The sequence below is a fragment of the Notolabrus celidotus genome, chromosome 9, assembly GCF_009762535.1.
Source record: "Notolabrus celidotus isolate fNotCel1 chromosome 9, fNotCel1.pri, whole genome shotgun sequence".
NCBI classification, from domain to species: Eukaryota; Metazoa; Chordata; class Actinopteri; order Labriformes; family Labridae; genus Notolabrus; species Notolabrus celidotus.
Window position 1 is genome coordinate 28,483,108 of NC_048280.1, and position 19,139 is coordinate 28,502,246.

The following is a 19,139-nucleotide window of genomic DNA, read 5'->3' on the forward strand; positions in this document are numbered from 1 at the left end:
TGTGCCAGCAAAGGTCTGTAGTTCATTGTTGATTGTAAATCTCAGAATCTACAGTTCCTCTCTTCTCTCATGAAACAACTGAAAATTACAAACCCACCTGATCTTGACCGTGCTGAGAGAGATGTCAGCATCTATCTAGGAGGATGTTATGATTTAACACAACCATTCATCTATTAACCTGTATTGTTTAAAGCTTTTCCATGTAGTAAATCCCTGGGATCCACAGGTGGTAACTGAGTGGGTCCATGGGAAATTCAATGGGTCATATATTTACACTAATCAGATATGTTCAGAAATTCAAAAGAATGTAATATTCTTATTAAGTAATATTAATAATAACAAAAACAACAATATGTTATATCATTTTCTCCTGTGGCATTGTTAAAACTTTACCTTTCACTGCTTGAAATAGAACAGGGCCCCTAACAGGATATGCGCATACATTGTCTGATATCTATGACGATGTTAACACTGATTTTTTTTAGATCAATCTCTACACTCAGCAGCAACAAACAGGCAAACTGTCCCAAAACTGGGCTTGTCATTTCTTTGTGATGGTCATCTCACAAGCATCTATTTTCCTGGTTACCTGTGTGAACAGTCCTGCCCATTCTTGTTTGTGATTAGTTGCCTGGAGCAGCAACACCAGCACATTTGAAGAACATTGCAGGCTGAGACGTTTCATCCACAGGAACTACTCTAAAAAAAGCTAATGTAGCGCTTAAGCTAATCACGGCTAATGTTAGCATGCCAACATTGATCCACGATCACATCACTGTTTCTCTGCTACATGCTCATTCATTTGCCTAAAACAAACAACTGATTGGGGGGGGGGGGGGGGGGGCAGAGTTATACCGTATAACCTAAACGTTTTAAGGCTAGAGAAATCAGACATGGCTTTAGCTCAAACAGCCAAACCTCTGCTCCATCGATGATTAACGATATATCATCATACACAGGAAAGATAAGAGTCATCCCTTGGATACATGGGTTGTGTTGTAAGTTCTTGTGGGATTTTAATGTGTCACAAACACAGGATGCAAACATTTGCACCAGACTCTTTCAACTTGGTTGGCCTAACTGGGGCACGGACTTCTGTATGGGAGGCCAGTCGTGGTAAACTTTGCAATCTCTAACCTAAAGGGGTTATCTCCACTAAATCACATCTACTTTAACTGAATTTTTAAACTGTTTTAAGGCAGAATTTCAGGTTTTAATTCTATAGGTTTTCAACTATGGGTAATGTATAGTTTGTGCAATGATAACAGCTACTGTTAACAGTTGAAATTCAGTTTTGTTCTTAATATAACATTGCCACAGTTTAATAATAAAAAAAATATTTTAAAGACCTTGAAGCCATCAGAAAAACACCAATGCTTTTACTTCTCCATGCTTTTGTGTAAAAAGAGTGAGATAGTGGGAAACATGTACCCAGTGACTCTGTAAGAGGCCCACTGAAGAGAGGTGTGTATGTAGGAGCCCGTTGTATGAAGTTGCTGTACTGAAATGATTTTGTCTTGAAGAGTGTTGGTGTGAAAATAATCCCTGCTCCAGTTGGCAAGACAGCATCTGTCCTCGTCTCCTCCTCCATCCACACAAAACGACACAGAGAGATTTTATAGCACGACAGAATGTCAGCCAGAGCAGCATGATACTTTTCGGCAAAATAAGTTCCTTACTTAAAAATGCATCTCATGAGTGAACAGACAGACTGGTTGCTTTGTTGCCAAATGTCTGACATATCTCATTTAGCTCCATTTTACTCCAAAATACTCTAAAAATACACACAAGAAGTATTTCTAATGTAGAAAAAAAGGTCTATGGCAAGGTGTGAAAAAGGACCATAGTCCAGTGTGTTTACCTAGTTTGCTTCAAATTATATTGTTTTAGCTGACACTTGACGGCAGCGTCATTGTGGCAAACAAATTAAACAACAGGTAAGAGAGCAGACTTTGAAAGATGCAGATATCATGAAAGCTATTAGGTGCTTGAGATCAGAAGATAGATGGGATACTAACTGCTGGTTAGGGTCGGTTGAAAGAAAGTTTAAGAACATACTTTATCCAAAAGAAAATTAAAGAATCTGACGACTAAAATTGGAAAAAACACTTGTCTTCTAACTTTGTATATCTTGTGTGGAAGGAGATGGATGCCCTGCAAATTTATGTTTTAAAAATAACCCAATCAGAAATGGCATGAGACAAAAATCTGTTTGGACAGACCCGTTCTGTGATCTCAGCAGTAGACGCTTAGTAAGATGATAAGTATTTCTTTGTCCCTCTGTCCTTACACAATTCTGCAGACACAGAGTGTTTCTGTCCCGGTGCAGTGATACTATGAGACTGACTGTCTCAGTTGTATTCTGTCTATATGAAGCTAAGTGACTGAGAGGATGCATTGTATTTTTTATTTTTTTGTTGTTGTGCTGCAATGCCTTCTGGATTTATGCCAGATTCCAAGCATAACTCAAAGTGACAGAATGACCCTCAATAGCTGCCACAGCTCAGGCATAGTAACAAGATCCTGCAGACCCTGCAGTCGCTCTGTTCTGAGGCCATGAAGCTGTGAAACATCCTTAACTACTTGAGATAACTTAAATGGGCTGTCCAGATATTTTTTTCTGTTTCCTCCTAACAGAAGAATCAGCTCTAACAAGATACTGCATCTTTGAAAAGGAAGAGAAGATCTTATTTTCTTCTTACTTTTGAATTCAAGGTTTCAGCAGCTTTCAGGAGGATGACCTGTGATTTAATAGAGGGGTATAAAAATATCTGTGACCTCTACTGGCGACCAGCATGAAATACAACAACACAAACAGAGCCTGCCTCCTTCCACACAATCTCTCCTGTCCCCAGAGCCCCCTTCAGCCTGAGCTATGGCATCCTGCAATTTACACACGTGACAAAGTCAGTTTCCCGAGGGAACAGGAGCAATAGTGAACAGAAATAGACTTTACTGATAGATTAGAAATCAATCAGTAACACCTTGCTGGTTAGAAATGCTCCACCATGATCCTGATTTCTCATTACTTCATTAGAAAATAAGATGTAGGTTTAGCAGATGACACATTACTGGTTTAAAACACTATCAGTGTTGCAGCGCTGGATACATTTAGAGATTGGGAAATATTTTTGGGTAAGGTGACTGTGCTGGAATATATTTTTAAAAAGAGCAGAAATGTATCGATCACTTTTGCTTTCCCCTGTCATATATCACAGTTAATGTGACATTTTCTTGGTTTGTGAACGTTAGTCTGAATATTTAGTCCATTAAAGGAATGGACTAAATATTTAGTGGAAAATGGCAGTCGATTTTTCTCCTGTTTGTCATCTGGCAGACTAAATTATAATCAATTCATTAGGAGAGCCACTCAGTGTTTCTGCCATTCACTTATTAAAGCGCACTTACTTTGCCTTGTTAATGTCATACTTGAGTATTCATCTGACAACAGTGACTGAATAATATAACTTCAGATGGAGTAGGATGTTGATTCTAAAATTAATTCAAAAGACATCAAAAGTTTGTCTGCTGCATTATAGTTTTAATACACTGATGTAACTCATGTCTAGAAACTCGTTATGTTTCATGCACCATATCCAGAGCTGCATTTTTAATCATCAGCATGAAGGATGCAATATAAATCCTTATAATATTCTCTGTAATATCAGATGTGATCGCACAGATTTCCCAAAGGAGAGCCTCAATATAAGTAAGAGAGAGCCATATGAAACATAACCTGATTTTAAAGACCTCTGCTCTACTGAGGAGATCAAATCTGTTCCCTCAGACTAATGGCCACGTGAGGAGACCAAACTCTGTCATTGTGTTATAGAGCCATTACATTTGACTCTCCTTCAAAACTCAGACAGCTTGTTAAATCTGATCTGTTTCACCAGCTCAGCCTCCGGTGAAATGAACCACCGCTGACACAGAGACAGACTTCCTCTGAGAGGGATCCTATACAGACCTGTATGCATCAATACTCAAAGCATAAGTTTATGTGAAGTTTACAACAAGTCAATTATGGGTGAGGGGTGTCACAGTGTGAAAGGCTGTTAAAGTAAGAGCCCAGTAAAGGCTGTCAATGCACATGCAGCAAGTATTGCACTGTGATACATCAGCCTGCTTCATTAGATTCCTAACGAGTTGCAGACCCTGCGACACTGACACATGACAGGTTTCATGTGCAGAGTAAAACAAAAGACATGAGGCTGAGGGGTTAGGCTGTCAAATGAGAATATGCATAAGTCATGTTTTTGCATTAACACCTTTGGGCAACGCAACTTTTCATTAAGTGATTTGTTTGAGTTGCTAGTACCTCCTTGATTTTAATGATAATTTCATTAAAGAAAGTCAGTAAATTTGCCCCCGTTCCAGTTTCTCACCGTTCAGCTGGTTGTAGACCACGTCCTCCAGCCTCTCCAGCCTCTGCAGAATAGACTGCCTGTCCACCAAGTTGGAAACTTTGCCATTCCTGGCTCGCAGCCTCTGGTCAGAAATACGCCCAATTTGGATGAGCTCCTCGGACCTATCCTGGATCCTGCAGTATACCGAGAACAGAATAATCCCCACGAACACCAAAATGTTGACGGTCAGCAAAGTTTTGATTTTGCGTGCCACAGCCATGAAAGAGCAGATTGTCCGGCTGACTCAGTCAAGCCCGGCAGCTGTCCGCATGTGTAGTGGTGGCCTGTGACGCTTTGCTTTGCCACCTTTACTGTGTGATGCAGGAGGCTTGATTTTCCGCTCGGGGAGAGAAGGTCAACTCCGTTCAGCACCGCGGACAGCTCCGGAGGCGACGCTCACTTCTTTAGCCGGGCATCACGGCCGTCACGCGGACACTCAAGGTGGGAGAGGATGCTGTCGGGCTCCTGCTCAGCTCTGCTTTTGTATTCGGGCTTCAGGAGGCGAGAAACAGCTTGCACGCGTTCCGCCGTCGCTCGTGCTGCATATTACGAGCGAGACATGACGCCAGGGAAGACATCCATCCTCTGTAAGAGCCTACGGCAACTGCAAAACATCTCCCTCTCCGCCAAATCTTTAGCCCCAATACGTCTCGTCCATCTTACCGGAGATGCACCGCAATGAGCGCTGGCGTGGCAGCATCCTCGTGCAATCGCTGCTCTGCTGTGACATCCCTCTTCTCAAAGGCGTTGTGGTCACTCAATCCGTCCCGAAGCCCGAGCAGCGTCTGTCCAGACAAATATGTGCATGCTTCAAAAACAAGGCGGCGTTTCTCCCTCGCTCTCTCTCTTTCTCCCGGTGCGCGCTCTCGCTCTCTCTTTGCTGACTCCCTCCGTGTCTCGCGTTGGGTTAGTGCTCCGTCAGTCCATTGTTGTTTCCCGTGAAGGTGGTGTAAGAGTCGGGTGAGTTGAGAGAAGATTTGCCCCCAAATGCGGTTGAGGATACACAGCCTGACTCTGGCATGCTGTCTCTCTCTCCTCCTCCTCCTCCTCCTCCTCCTCTTCTATCTGTCAGGGAGGGAGAGCCGCTTTCGCCGCTACGTCCTGACGTTTAGCGGCATAATCATAAATATGCACAAGCCGCGTTTGTCTCGCAGGATGACACAAACTGCACGAATATGAGAGCATCAAATACTTCCACTTGGGAGATCAGCCATTTCCTAGCGTCACTTAAAGCTACTGTTGGTAGGAATGGTGTAAAAAATGTTACTTTTTTCTGCTGGGTTTGGAGAAAAGGTCATAATACCCATCCATACTCATCGGTAAGTGAAGTAATTTGAGACTATTGCAAACATCTGTGTTTTCTAATTCCTTTGTATCAAGCAATATTCCCCTCATTCCCTTTATGATGGACCAATCATAGCTAATCTCCAATCTTCTGTTCTCATTAGTTAAGAGGCGGACCCTACTACGTCCTCCGATTGGTTACGAGTCCGGCACTATCATGACTGCAAACGCAGATCTGTGTTGGGGGGCTAAAAGGAAATCTGGTTTGGAGGGATAGTGTTGACATTCGAAGTCCCTCTCTCTAAACAGATGTTGACTCTGTGACTACCAACAGCAGCTTTAATGAACTGTGAAAGTACGAAGACAAGTTCACATTTTTCTCTTTTTTTGGATAGCCTCTTCCTCCGTAATGCGAAGGTTAGCCATTACAGTTTCCATCCAACCTCTGATGCCACTGCCTGCAGCAACTAAAAGCTTTAATGCTTCATATCCATGTGGAATACATCCTATGTTTTAATTTGCATGTTATGTAACTGCCCCTGCGTATGCATGGTCAACCTCAGGAGTATAATCATCATTTCACCAATCACATGCTTGGACGGAGTTTGAACTGTATTAGATTAGAACCAACAGATCCTGCACAGTGAACAAACAGCATATTAAAGTCGAACTAATGGGAAAACGATGGAGCAGTTTTACATTTTTTTTTTTTCTTCAACTTTATTGATTTTAACATAACCCACAGTAACAGATCTTATTCTAAATCAGATAAGACTTCCCATTCCTGATACTGGTACCAGACATAGTGCCAGCCAATACATAGCACCCTGCTGATTCTTGTCCGAAACAAAATATGAATAATGTTGAAGGAAAAACACTATCTTACATATCACTAGCTCTGACTGATAAAAGTCACTATACCATTATAGTATTATTGAAACACTATAACTAAACTCAAACCACTTGGCTTCTGGGGGGCACATTGGTTATGGTGCATCAATTCAACTTTTATTTACAGAGCTGGCTCAGGCTTTGACCAGCTCTTAGTTGTGCTGCTGTAGGCTTATTGCCGGGGGAACTGGCGCACTAGGATTCTATCTCACTCCCCATCCCACCTAATCACTTACTTTAAGTCTCCCTGTCCCATTGAAAGTTACTAACCATGGACTTTTCTGGAGTCCCTGAGCTCCATTGTCTTGTAGGTTCCTGAATTGATGTCCTTCCAGACTCCAGCAGCTACAGCTACCACAACTATTACTACTACTATTCATCTCATCACTATCATTGCCTTCTCTCTCTCTTATTCTCCCCTATTCCTCTTTTCAAACCCAACTTGGTCGAAGCAGACGGCTGTCTAACAGGAGTCTGGTTCTGCTCAAGGTTTCTGCCTGTTAAAAGGACGTTTGTCTTTGCCGCTGTAATTTGCTAAATATTGCGAGTTGCAATGCTCATGGTGGATTAAGATGAGATAAAATCGAGTCCCGTCAGTAAGAGGGGACTGGATCGTATCCTGTCTTGATGTTGGGTCTTTGCTAATAGTATAACCTAGATTACGGTCTAGACTTGCTCGGTTTGTAAAAGCGTCTTGAGATAAAGTTTGCTGTGATTTGGAGCTATATTAATAAAGATTGATTGATTTAGCCTACTTCGATTATTTTCTAGGGCTTTTTTGATGTTAAATTAATACAGAGTATTTCTCTCTGTGAGGATGTGACTGGGAATCATTTGTGTGTTAGGCAACATTGGCTTTCATAACTTTTTTAAATGAACTGTTATCACAATCTGTTTCACAGCCTGTCTCCACCTTGCGACGGCATCACTCACACTCTGCTGAGACATTACACCTTCTCTGAATGCAACCTGATAATGTTCAAAGCAACCAAAGATATGCACTCCCGCACTCCATGGCTTTTTTCATGTTGCTAGAATTGTCTCTCAAAATGACATGCACTTTAGTTAGCAGCCTTTGCCACTCATTAGGCATTTCCTTGATTGCGGTTGAAATCAAGTGGCTGGTGTGTTTGATGGGATGTTTGTAGCTTGTAGCACTGCTCTGTGTAATGTATCTTTGGTGAAGCTCATCACTGTTACAGTTTTTAACTCATTCGGCTCATAAGCATTCACATGTTATTGTAAAGTTCAGACAGAGCGATCTCTCAAAAATGTTTTCATGATGGCTGTGCCGTAGTTCCAAGTGTTCAATCAGCAGTGGAATACCTTGTTTGCAAAAAGTCACAGAGGTTGCTCATCTATGTCTTTTGGTGGTTTGGAACCAGTGGGAAGTTTCTTGTGTATCTGATGCTGACAAAAGTTAATTGCTTGGTTTTGTCTGCCTTTTTGTTTGGTTTTGGTTAAGTTATCTTGCTACGTTACCACTACCTCAAAATATTTACTTTGCAGGTATTGCAAGAAGCCGTAAGATTATAGGTGTAACAAGGGTGACATACATGCAAACTACTTAGAGGAGTTGGTTCCAACTAGCTAAATGCACAGGACTACAGGCACACTGATAACACATGAGCATGTATGTGCATGCCATAGAACTATATAGATTAGCTCCAAGGATTGGCACTCAAACAATGCGTCTCTAACCAGGTTGGTGCGTTGTCCGGCAGCCCCTGACACAAATACTTGTATTGGTAATGGGACAACCCTAAATGACTCCAACCATAACTTCCCCTTCAAAGCTCAATATACTTCAACAGCCATCCTGCCATTGCCAGCTCCTCATCTTCAATTCCAAATGAATTATAGCTCCAGTAAATCACACTCAAAAAACTCTGTCTCACTGTGTACTTTTCCTGATTAGTCAAACTCAGACATGGCTCAGACTTCCCAAAGCACTTTGATCCAGTTTCACACCCGGCAGAGAACCTCAGATTTATGCTCTTAAGTTTGTTTGCCGTCTCACTTCTGTAAAGCTTTGTAGACTGCACAGTTTTTTGTCAGGGAATGTCTGGCACCGACTCGATCTTTCAAATATTCTTATACCTCTTGAAATGCGTTGATGATATACATATCTTTAAGATGAAATCTGCTCCCACTTCTTGAGAGTAGAATCAGGAGCATTTATTTTGATTCTTCTTCGAGAGTCATTTTGAGGGGAAGCGGTACATTGTCAATCTGTTTGTTATAACACGCTCAAGGGCATCAAGAGGGAAGTTTCTGCTGTCAAAAATGTGCTTTAATGCATTTTTAAGATGTTAAGTAGACAAATATCTTGTTGAAGCATACAAAAAGCTGATTTTGATACATGTAAAACAAATGTCTTTGAATGAAGTGTTTGATTAGGAACTCAGCTGCATAAGAGTCCTACAACAAAAGGAGCTGATATAATTCAAGGTGTGTAGAAACTGACGGACTGTGGGGAAATCAGTGTTACAGCCACTATGCAGGCTTCAGCACAGCTGCTTATACAGCAGCTGCAGTCTCACTGCTCCCCTGCGCTCCTCTGCAGGACTCTCTGAAGACTCCTGCTCTCTCTCTACATTCAGCACTCTGCCTGCCTCTGCGACTGCAGACACTAGCACTCAAGTGTTTTAACCATATTAACCTGGGTCACTGCCAGCTGCACCTTAGTCGTCCCACTCTGTTTCTACATAAGACACTTTACCATATTCAGTGGGAGGACACAGGCTGTATAGAAATGTGTGAAAAATAGGTCACAGCCAGATATCTGTACAGCTATGCCCTCATCTTTGTTCCCAGGAAGTACATAAGAGTCGCTTCCACAGTAATTTCAGTGCTAAGAATGGAAGTCCCTTGAAACTGGATGTATGAGTCAGTCTGCTGTGCATTGATGACAAATAATTGCATGTCAAACTCTGTGTGAGCTTAAGTGTTTTGCACTGCTGTCTGTCAACTTAATTTATTCTTAAATGTCATTAAAATGAGGAAACAAAGGGAACACAATACAAACAAACTTTCGCTGTAAACTCAAAAGTCAAGATTAGGTATAATTTTCTCAGCATACAGTCTCCTCTCAGGGGTATGGAGGACTTTTTAGAAAATGAACATCTTGAAATTTGCTAGTAAGATTTTAGGAAGGCCAGTGTGCCAGCTGCTGATTGGCTCATTTTCCAATCTTGCCTCAAAAATTAGACAAGCAGATCATTTTTCCCCTATAGTGGATGCTTGCTAGCTAGCATCAAGGCAAGGTTTAGTACACTAGTTAATGCTAACAGACAGGAACCTGACAGTAGCTCTAAAACTAATGTTGGTTGTAATGGTTGTTGATTGCTATACCGTCTCAGGATGCTTAGGTAAATAAAAGACAAAAAATAGACCTTAGTTTGTGTTTTATTACTACACTTTTTTCCAGACCTGTTTGCCTAGTTAGCATTCTATTAAAATCCAGCAGATATGGAGCAGCATTAGCATTTGGTTAGCCTAAAACGTTTAGTTCCATGATAGAAAACAACATAAATAGTCATGACTGCTAAACTCCATAAAAAATATGTCTGTTGGGTTTTGTTTTGGCAGAGTTCATGAGTGTTGGAGGGCACCAAGACAGCACTAGCACACCAGACATAAATACTCATATTATAAACTTATTACATCCAGAGAATACCAGAAAGTAGACTGCAAACATTAGCTAATTATGGACTTTTCTGAAACAAAGTAATCACTAATATCGATGTGTTGATAATGTTTTCAGAAGCTTTGTTTATCAGACTGTATAATACATGGATGTAACATCAGTGACATCTGATGCAGCCTAATTGACTCACAGGTGGTTACAATGTATCCATTTGCCATAAGGCAACTTAACCCCACCTCTTTGTCTGTGTCTAGGTTCTCAGACGGTTGGTGTCGGTATTCTCGATATGGCGACGGCCATCATAACCCTTCTTCAGAAACCAATGGATGAGGCCACAGAGATATGTCCATGTTTAAACAGTCTACAGGTCGTCTTGGCCTTTGGAGCTAGCCTGAGGAACTGCAGTTGTTTGCACTCCTACAATAGCTTAATTTTTCAAGATCGGTAGATGATGCTTTTGTTCGTAATAATATGATGGCATACAAATTAGAGAAGGTATACACCAATCAGCCATAACATTATGACAACCTGTCTTATACTGTGTATCCCCCCCTCCCCCCCTTATCAGGTCTGTGCAAAACAGCCCTGACTTGAGACATGAACTGACATAGAAGAGACATGGTACAAAGCTGGCAGCAGATCCTTTAAGTCCTGGAAGTTGCAAGGTGGGGTCTCCATGGACTGCGCGGTAGCATTAGTGGGATGTACTGTATTTGTTTGTCCAGTAGATCCCAGGATGCTCAATCAGATAAATATTTGGGAAACTTAGAGTACAGGTTGACAGTGTTGTGTTTCCCTCGGCCACTTCCATATACCTGTGGTCCAGTTCTGATGTGCAGATGTTCATTGTGCACACTTTCAGTGGTGGCCATGGGTCAGCATGGACACACTAACTGGTCTGATGCTACACAGCCCTATACAAAACAAACTGATCACCGCGTGTTCTGACATCTATCAGAACCAGAATTCACTTTTTCAGTAGTTTGAGCTCCAGTAGCTCTTCTGTTGGCTCAGACCTCCCAGGCCAGCCTTCATTTCCCAAGAGCATCTTCCATTACCTGGTCACCAGTTCACAGGTTTTCCTTCTGTTGACCACTTTTTAGTGCTGATCACTGCAGTACGGGAAACCCACAAGGGCTGCAGTTGTTCTGACCCACTCATCTCGCCATCATAATTTGGACCTTGTCAAAGCTGCTGACATCCTTACATTCCCCCAATTTTCCCACTACCAACACATCAACATTGAAGACAAAATATTCAATGGCTGCCTGATGATACACACTTGACTTGTAAGTGGTCATTATGTAATGGCTGATTGTTGTATTTTATATAATTAAATCTGTAAGACATTCATGTCTGTGAAGATCTTATAAATTGCAGGCAGCTTTTCATTCGTCTTTACTCCATGAAAGATTGAAATAAAGATTATCTCAGTAGCACTTCACTGATGAGTGCTCCAAAGCAGCTAAAATATAGACACCAAAACAAAGAGCTGAAAGACACCAAGAAGCTCCATAAAGCTCAGTGACAGCAGTTAGGTGATAGTTCTGTCTTCTACAATAGAAGTGATACCTTTTACAACACACATTGCCATTAAGTCCATTGGTTGTATAAATTAACAGATTAATGAAGCCTTAAAGAGTAAAACACATGAAAGAATCATGCAGTAAATGCAGGTAGGAGGGGATGTGGAGAAATCATGTCTCCAAAGTTGACAATAGCATCAGTAAAACTGGAGCTGTAAGTGCTGTGTTTGGGACCATTTACTCCTTTACACTTCAGTGGTTTTAGCACACTGGGCCTTCTCTTCAGCTGGAACTGTTCTTCACTGTTTGCTTCACAAAAGGCCAACGTGACTGAGCTGAGTGAATGTGTCCAGACAAGATGCTGTTAAGCAAGGACAGCCGTGGACAGATCAAACACATTCACGGCATTACAGGACTAAATTTGACAGGCGTGCGAAGGATCAAATAACTTTTGATTAGCTCTTTGGTAGCAGTGTGTTTATTTAAAATTTCATCCAGGTTTCAACTCACCACTCGCCAACACGGTGTCCTTGCCTGTCTAATAGAATAAAAGATGGGCTCCTGGGCATGTTGGTAGAATTTAATGAAAGACCAACCTTGTGGTTTCTTTAAAAGTGGAGCAGTTTGTATAAAGTGTGATGAAATCTAAGAATTGTTCAAATTTCTGTGAGCACTTGCAAGCACGGAGCAGGGAGAAATATGCAATATTCAAAAAGCAAATTATGGAAGTGGTCTAACCTTTGCACATGGCAACTTTCATCAAAAACATGCAAGGTTGTTTATACCTTGGAGAAAAATATGTCCTCCATTTGTATTCACTGTGCTTAATATGCATGACATTTTGGCATAAACACAAATGATCTAATTCACCACAAGTGCATCAAGGTCAGTGTGACCATTGTTAACAGAAAAACAAGGAAACTGAAGAATCTAATGCAGCAAGAACAGCAGTGTACTGATGTACCCGAGCAAAACAATCCGTGTTTTCCCTGATCAGCTGGCACGCAGACGCACTGTGTCACTTTCAGAATAAAGCAGCTACTCTGAGACACTCGTTGGTCACTAATGTAGTGCTGTCTGCTCGCCTGCCACAGCTAAGTTCATACATTATCACTTTGACCCCTAGGCTAACAGCTAAGCCCCAGTTCTGTCTGCCTTAACTTAGCTCATTCACATTCCACCTCCAGCCACTTCTCCCCTCTGCTCTGCTGCTGCAGGAGCTGTTGATTTGCCTAATGCCCTAACTCAATTAGAATAATAACCCGGAGGACTGAAATATGGGCTGTTCTGCTCCGGGCGAATTATACATCTTTTTCTTTTTCTTTTACAACATTGATGAGACAAAACTGACACGCAGCAGCTGAATCTTTATCAGGGCTGCAGCCTCATTAGGCCACAATGTGCTTCTCAACCTTGGCGTACAACTGTGGCTGTATCCACAATGCATCACTCAGAGGCATCAAAATTAAAGATTAACCAATGCAACTCTTTTCTTTCCTAATACTGATTACAACCCTTGAGCTTGTTTCTTAGCTTACAAAGAGTACTTACATGATTCTGAGCAGTAAAAGAATACATGTATCAATTAAATGATAGACATGCACTATTAACACTTTATTGCAAAGCTGGTGTTACCCTTGAATCTGATACCGTGCAAATCTGTTGCAATTGCAAAAGGGTTGTCATCTGGCAACATGTTACTCTATAAATAAAACAAAAGTCCAACAAATGTCATACTCTCTAGCATCACAATCTCTAAAAATTCAGAATCAAATTGAGACTCAGATGCAGAGGAGAGTCCAGGACACAAAAACAGGTTACGAAGAAGAAGTTATTTTACCGTTCTCATAAGAGCAAATCAATAATAAACATGAAGAAAGCTAAAATAATGTCTCTGCAACTCTAAAACAGAAGATGCTGGTTGCAGCCTTAATGCAATTATGAATCAATTCTCACAATTGTATTAATCCCTCTTATAAACTGGAGCAGCCTCTACACAAAAGACCTAAATAAACACAATGATACAGACAATAAGCAAATAGAGCTAAAATATGAGATGAAACTCATTATGGAGACTGATAATTAAAAAACAATTAGCCTTAATAAAAGGCTAAGGATCATTCTTGGGGTTTTACATATTCATCTCTTTTCTAATTTCTCATGAGTAAACATTTTTAATTTGGTTTTAATTGTTACTGGGTGATTTGTTTTGGTAAGCACTTTGGGCTGCATCTTTGCATGAAAGGCTCCATATATAAATAAGGATATTAAACTATCAGGTATTGGATCAATTTATAGACAGAGATATTGCTAAGTACTGCAATTAATCTGAAATAGGTATCCAGTATGCCGGCATCAGTATTTGTAGTCAAACAAAAAAATTAAAAAACTTGGGTTTTTTCTACTCTCTTTTTTTCTGTAGAGTTAAATCTTGAGCGACGTAGACATTGATTTTACACACATTGTCAAACAACACAAGGAACTATCAATGTAGGAACTTTAGACACATTAATCAGCAGAGTGAGCCCATCAAATCTCCAAATGTCAAAATGAATGATTGGATTTATCAATGTGAACATAAGTCTGCCCTCTCACTGTGTTTGTATTAATGGAGGAGAAGCTCCTGAGACGCCCCCAAACGTTTCCTGATTTATGGCAGAAGCAATTACGTCTTGCCAGTGTACCGATGCTTGATGGGCGAATCGGTGCAGGTAATTAGAAAGAATAATGAAACAGTGAGCCCAGGGAACAAATCCCTGCATCAAAAAATCTGATCAAAGATAAATGGACTATCCATATTACCCAGTCATTATGCTGGAAACATTATTGTTTTAAATCCCTCTGTGCACCAGCTATACACTCTTTCTCAAACAAAAGCCATTACTCTGCTGACACCTCCGACTTGTTTGTACGCTGATTGATATTCTATGGCTTGTAAGCAGTCCTCCACTTTGTGTTTTCAATTTCAGACTGAGACAACTAGGGGGGGTATTTCATACTGAGAAAAACAGCCATTGATGGATTCAGAAAAGAATACAGGAGTGTTATTAAAATGCTACCTGGAGCACACTTTTGAGCACAAAGAAAAAGGCACATACACACATTCATGATGCGCTTTCTATAGCCACATCAATTCCATCAACATATTAAACAGCAATAATGAAACTGTTAGCCTTCGAAGCTGTCATGCTTAACTTTTTAAAACTAATTCATCCATAATTAAAACAAGTCATCAGCTTAGGAATTTCCTGTTTATTTTGTTCCGTCATTCCTCTGTTTCAGACACAAAACAAATAAAAAAAACAATAATCTTGAAATTTTGAAACAAGCCTTAAAAAATTGAAAAGGTAATTTTTAATGTAAATATGAGTTTAAAAAAAAAGAAAAAATGTTCTCATCAGTAATGAGGGGGTTAGGGCATGTGTCCACTGGCAGTATTTTTTCCTGCCGTCAGTGTCCAGGACCTCAATTTCAAAGCACCATCACACTTGCGCAGCTAAGAAAATTGTCTTGCGATACTTCCACTTCTCTGACTCTGAAGTCTTTTCTTGTTCTGTCTAACTTTTTGTATTCAAAAGGACATTTTACAAAGAAAGCGCAAAAACAATGAAAAGGAATCATGTCTCATCATTGCCAGCAGCTCAGACTTGGAAATTGTACCCTTGAACCTTTGAGTCTGATAAGTTTCATCTCCACCATGTTGACAAAGTCCCACCCTTGCTGATTTTGATTGGTCATTGAGGGAGAGGTGACATTGACAAGGTCAGTGGTGTTCAAAAGTTGAACTACTTTCCAGTGAGAGTTCCAAATGTGCAGCAACAGATATTCTCAATGAATGAAACATTAGACTGTTAAGAGGGCAGAGAGCTTTTTTATTTTTTTTAAATCAAGAAATGTATTTCACATGTAAAAGACATGCACAGGGGCTTTAAATATTGTTCCAGTAAAAGTCCAACAGAAAACATAAAGTGATCCAGACCTTTCACACAAGAAAAAACAAAGCAGTGGTTTTCCAACAAAAAACAAACAGGTTCATTTCTTACTCCAAGAAAAAAAAGTGACAACATTATGTTTGGAAACCAATGAGTGACATCAAGGTGGTCATGTCCAAGTCTTCTGAACTTAACAAATAATTCTATTTTGTGGTGACTAAGTTTAGTGATATTTGACTACTGCAATTATATGCTCTCTTGCTAAATGTTATTTCACCTCATTGCCACCCCTCTTGTGCAGGAGCATATCCAGGAGGGGTGCCTTCTGCATGTATTTGTGCTACATGTTGTCCACAAACACCCAGTATTTCATATCAAATCCAAAAACTCCCAGGGAGGGGGTGGTTAGAGTACCTAACTTTCATATGTCATCTCCCCCACATGATTTGCTGTGCAGCAGTAGCCACACACTGCAGTGAAAGTGGGTTAGTGAGTCTTCTTCTGCTGCAGCTTCTTTGTTTTCTTTTCATTTTATGGTGGGTGGCACCCAGCACAGAGAACAACTGCCCCATCCTATATGACCCAAATAGTTAAACGGTATTACTCTGCTTATTTTTAGCACAATATGAATATTTAAGCTGAGAAGATGTATTTGTCATCACCAGTGTTAGCGGTAACATGCTACAAAGTAATCTGTTGCAGTTCTGGAATTGCTTTTTGCTGTAACAAGTTGCTTTTTCCATTCAAATAATCAGTTACATATTAACTTTTACATTAAAAGGATGAACTCAAAAAAAGTGCAGAACCTCTCTTTAGTCACCACAAAATAGAATATCCCTGAAGCATTTGTCTGGTTTCTGTCCCCATCCTACTTCATGGCAGGTAGCTGTGTACCAGTGGAAGTTTAAACTACAGTTGTGTCAGCATTAATGCCACGCTAGCTAAGTGCTTGAGTGAGATGGCAGAACAGACAGCAAGTCTCTGGGTGAAAAGGGAAAAGAGCAACATCACAATGAAATGTAAGCTGTACCTGGAGGACAAGAGCTGATCAGATACTAAGAGCTGTACGTCAGATTTAAAGAATAATTTCCAAGCCAAATATAACTCCACAATGGTGGTGTCCACTGGATGAGGGGAAAGATGCCAGTGGTGCTACAGCTCAAAAACAGCAACTGGGAGCTTTTAGTTCAGCTTGGGGAGGAGAAGAAAGAAGAGAACACAAAGATGCTGTTTGCCGCGGTCAAAAAAGCCTGAGCACCCCCCTCATGTCTATGTGCTAACTATGATGCTAATACCAGTAGATTAGCACAAAAGCTCAAGACAGCTAGCTTTGCTTGGTCTGAAGGTGAAAAATAGAGGTAACCAGGTTCCTCCAAAGCTCACAATTAGTGGTGAACAAGCATGTCAGTGTTTTCTTCTGCTGTATTCTTAACACACAGACATGACAACAGCATAACATTTGTGAACTATCGCTCAGCAGTATAAGAAATAACTCTAAAATTGAACCATATATGACCTAAATGACAGATTCAAGGTCAGACCTCATCAATTTTGTAAACAAAATAATAAAAATAATAAAAACAAGGCACACAAGTTTAGTATCAGTATTCAAAACACTGTGGAGAACTTTCACCAGACTGAGTAAAGTGTGATGTGTTTTGGAGTGATACCAGCAGGGCCCCATTTTCTTAAAAACACTCCCATAATGGCTCTAGATGACTATAAACAGGGTTGCAGCATTCATTTTTGTTGCCTTATTTACACAACAAAAGAGTTTTCTGGAATGACTTCCGGGAATCAGGGACAGACTCACTCACTACAAGGTAGCAGAGTCAGAGCTGTCGATTCAGTCCAGCTTCTTGTCTGTTTGTGGCCAAAAAGAAGTAGCAGCGGCCAACATCTCAGCCAACGCTCTAATCACAGACTCACAGCAGCAATCAGGCTGAGACGCTAATCAGTCAACACCAACAAGCACACACAAACAAGCTTGCATGCATGCGCATACAAACAAGTGTCTGAGCTCACACTCCAGCATACACACACACACAGTAAATCTGTGTGGTGACTCATTTTACACAGTCTGCTTTTCAGAAATGTTGTCTAACTGCCGTTTCATATGCTAACAGGAAAACATTCAAAGGGAAACACTGAATATTTGTGAGTGTTTTGCATGAAAGTGCTCAGATTTCAAGCTCCTGTGAAGATTTTTTAGCAATTTATGAAACAATCTCAATTTCAACGTGATGCCTCGATATTACCTGCAAAAACAAACAGGACCATTAGCAAGAAGATTTACTTTTTTATAATTATATTTGATACCTTTTACAGCTGCCACACAGTGACTGTTTAAAGGATGGACATTGCGTCTCCACCTGCTTTCCTTGTAGACAAATGAAGCCAAAACATTGCTGCTACTGTGTGATGTCATTTGGAGTCTGCACAGCATACTGTATATTGCAGGTAAAGTCACATTATTGCCCTGCTCCTCTGCTCAAAACACAAATTTAAAGTCACTGCAAGGAGCTTTAAGCCCATTACAAAGCAGACTAATATCAATACTGATGCCTCTATCTAAAAATCACTGAAAGGGGGTACAGGTCAAATGAATTAGCCTAACTGCAAGCTACCAAAACAGCCTTTTTATACATATTCATCTTCGTCATTGAGAGATTCTTTGTTCGAGAACACTATTTACACACATACAGAACAAAAATCAGCAAAGAGAGAGGAGGAACCTCTTTTCCATGAGCAACATCAAAATTAACACAAACCAAGAGATTTGCAGAAGCTTTAACTTACCAACACAACAGCAAAGATCCCTCAGATCAGCACAGTCCACAGTCTAACAACTCTTTGAGTCTTCTCTCACTGCTCCTCTGTTGCTCTTCAAATCTGTTTCAGAAAGCTGCAGTGCCACATTTGTCAACAGATCTGTCAGTCACAGCATTATGAGTCCTGCTTTTACAGCATCAAACCACTCTTTGGACTAAACTTTTCAGAGGAATGTCATGTTTGACATAAATCCAGCAGAAACTCAAGAAAGCTGGATGATGAACTGATCAAGAAGGGAAGATACACAGAGACAAAATATACTCAATTAATCAAACACAGGTGTGAGAACAAGACACAGGTGAAACCAATGAGGCTAATCAAGCTAGAGGGAAACAAGTGCAGGAAGTAAAACAAGACATGACACACACGAGGTAAGTACTACAAAATAAAACAGGAAGCACTGAAACGCAACTCAGTCAAAAAGACAGTAAAATTACACCCACAGGGTGTGCATGAACATAAGGTTAATGAACAAATAAAATGAAAACAGAATAACAAAAAACAAGATATTAAAACAGATGTGTAAATGTCATCTCATGCCAAAATGAACAAATATAGAGCAGCATGATGGAAAGTATAAGTGTAATGACAGAAATAAAAAAAATTAATTTCTAATAAA

At 40.4% G+C, this 19,139-nt stretch overlaps 1 protein-coding gene across 2 annotated transcripts in view; it reads right to left on the bottom strand.

Annotated features, from left to right (window-relative positions):
- Positions 1-18,809, bottom strand: part of galnt9 (polypeptide N-acetylgalactosaminyltransferase 9) — a 138,741-nt gene extending 119,932 nt beyond the window's left edge. Inside the window, exon 1 of one of the 2 annotated variants that reach the window (XM_034692643.1) lies at positions 18,488-18,809. Coding sequence is in view for 1 of the 2 variants with exons in the window: in XM_034692644.1 (XP_034548535.1) it covers positions 4,386-4,626 (241 nt within the window). In the remaining variant the exon portion in view is untranslated. Of the gene's footprint in view, positions 1-4,385; positions 4,786-18,487 lie in introns of those variants that run through there. The other variant, XM_034692644.1, reaches the window with a different exon arrangement.
- Between the last annotated feature and the right edge of the window lie 330 nt (positions 18,810-19,139).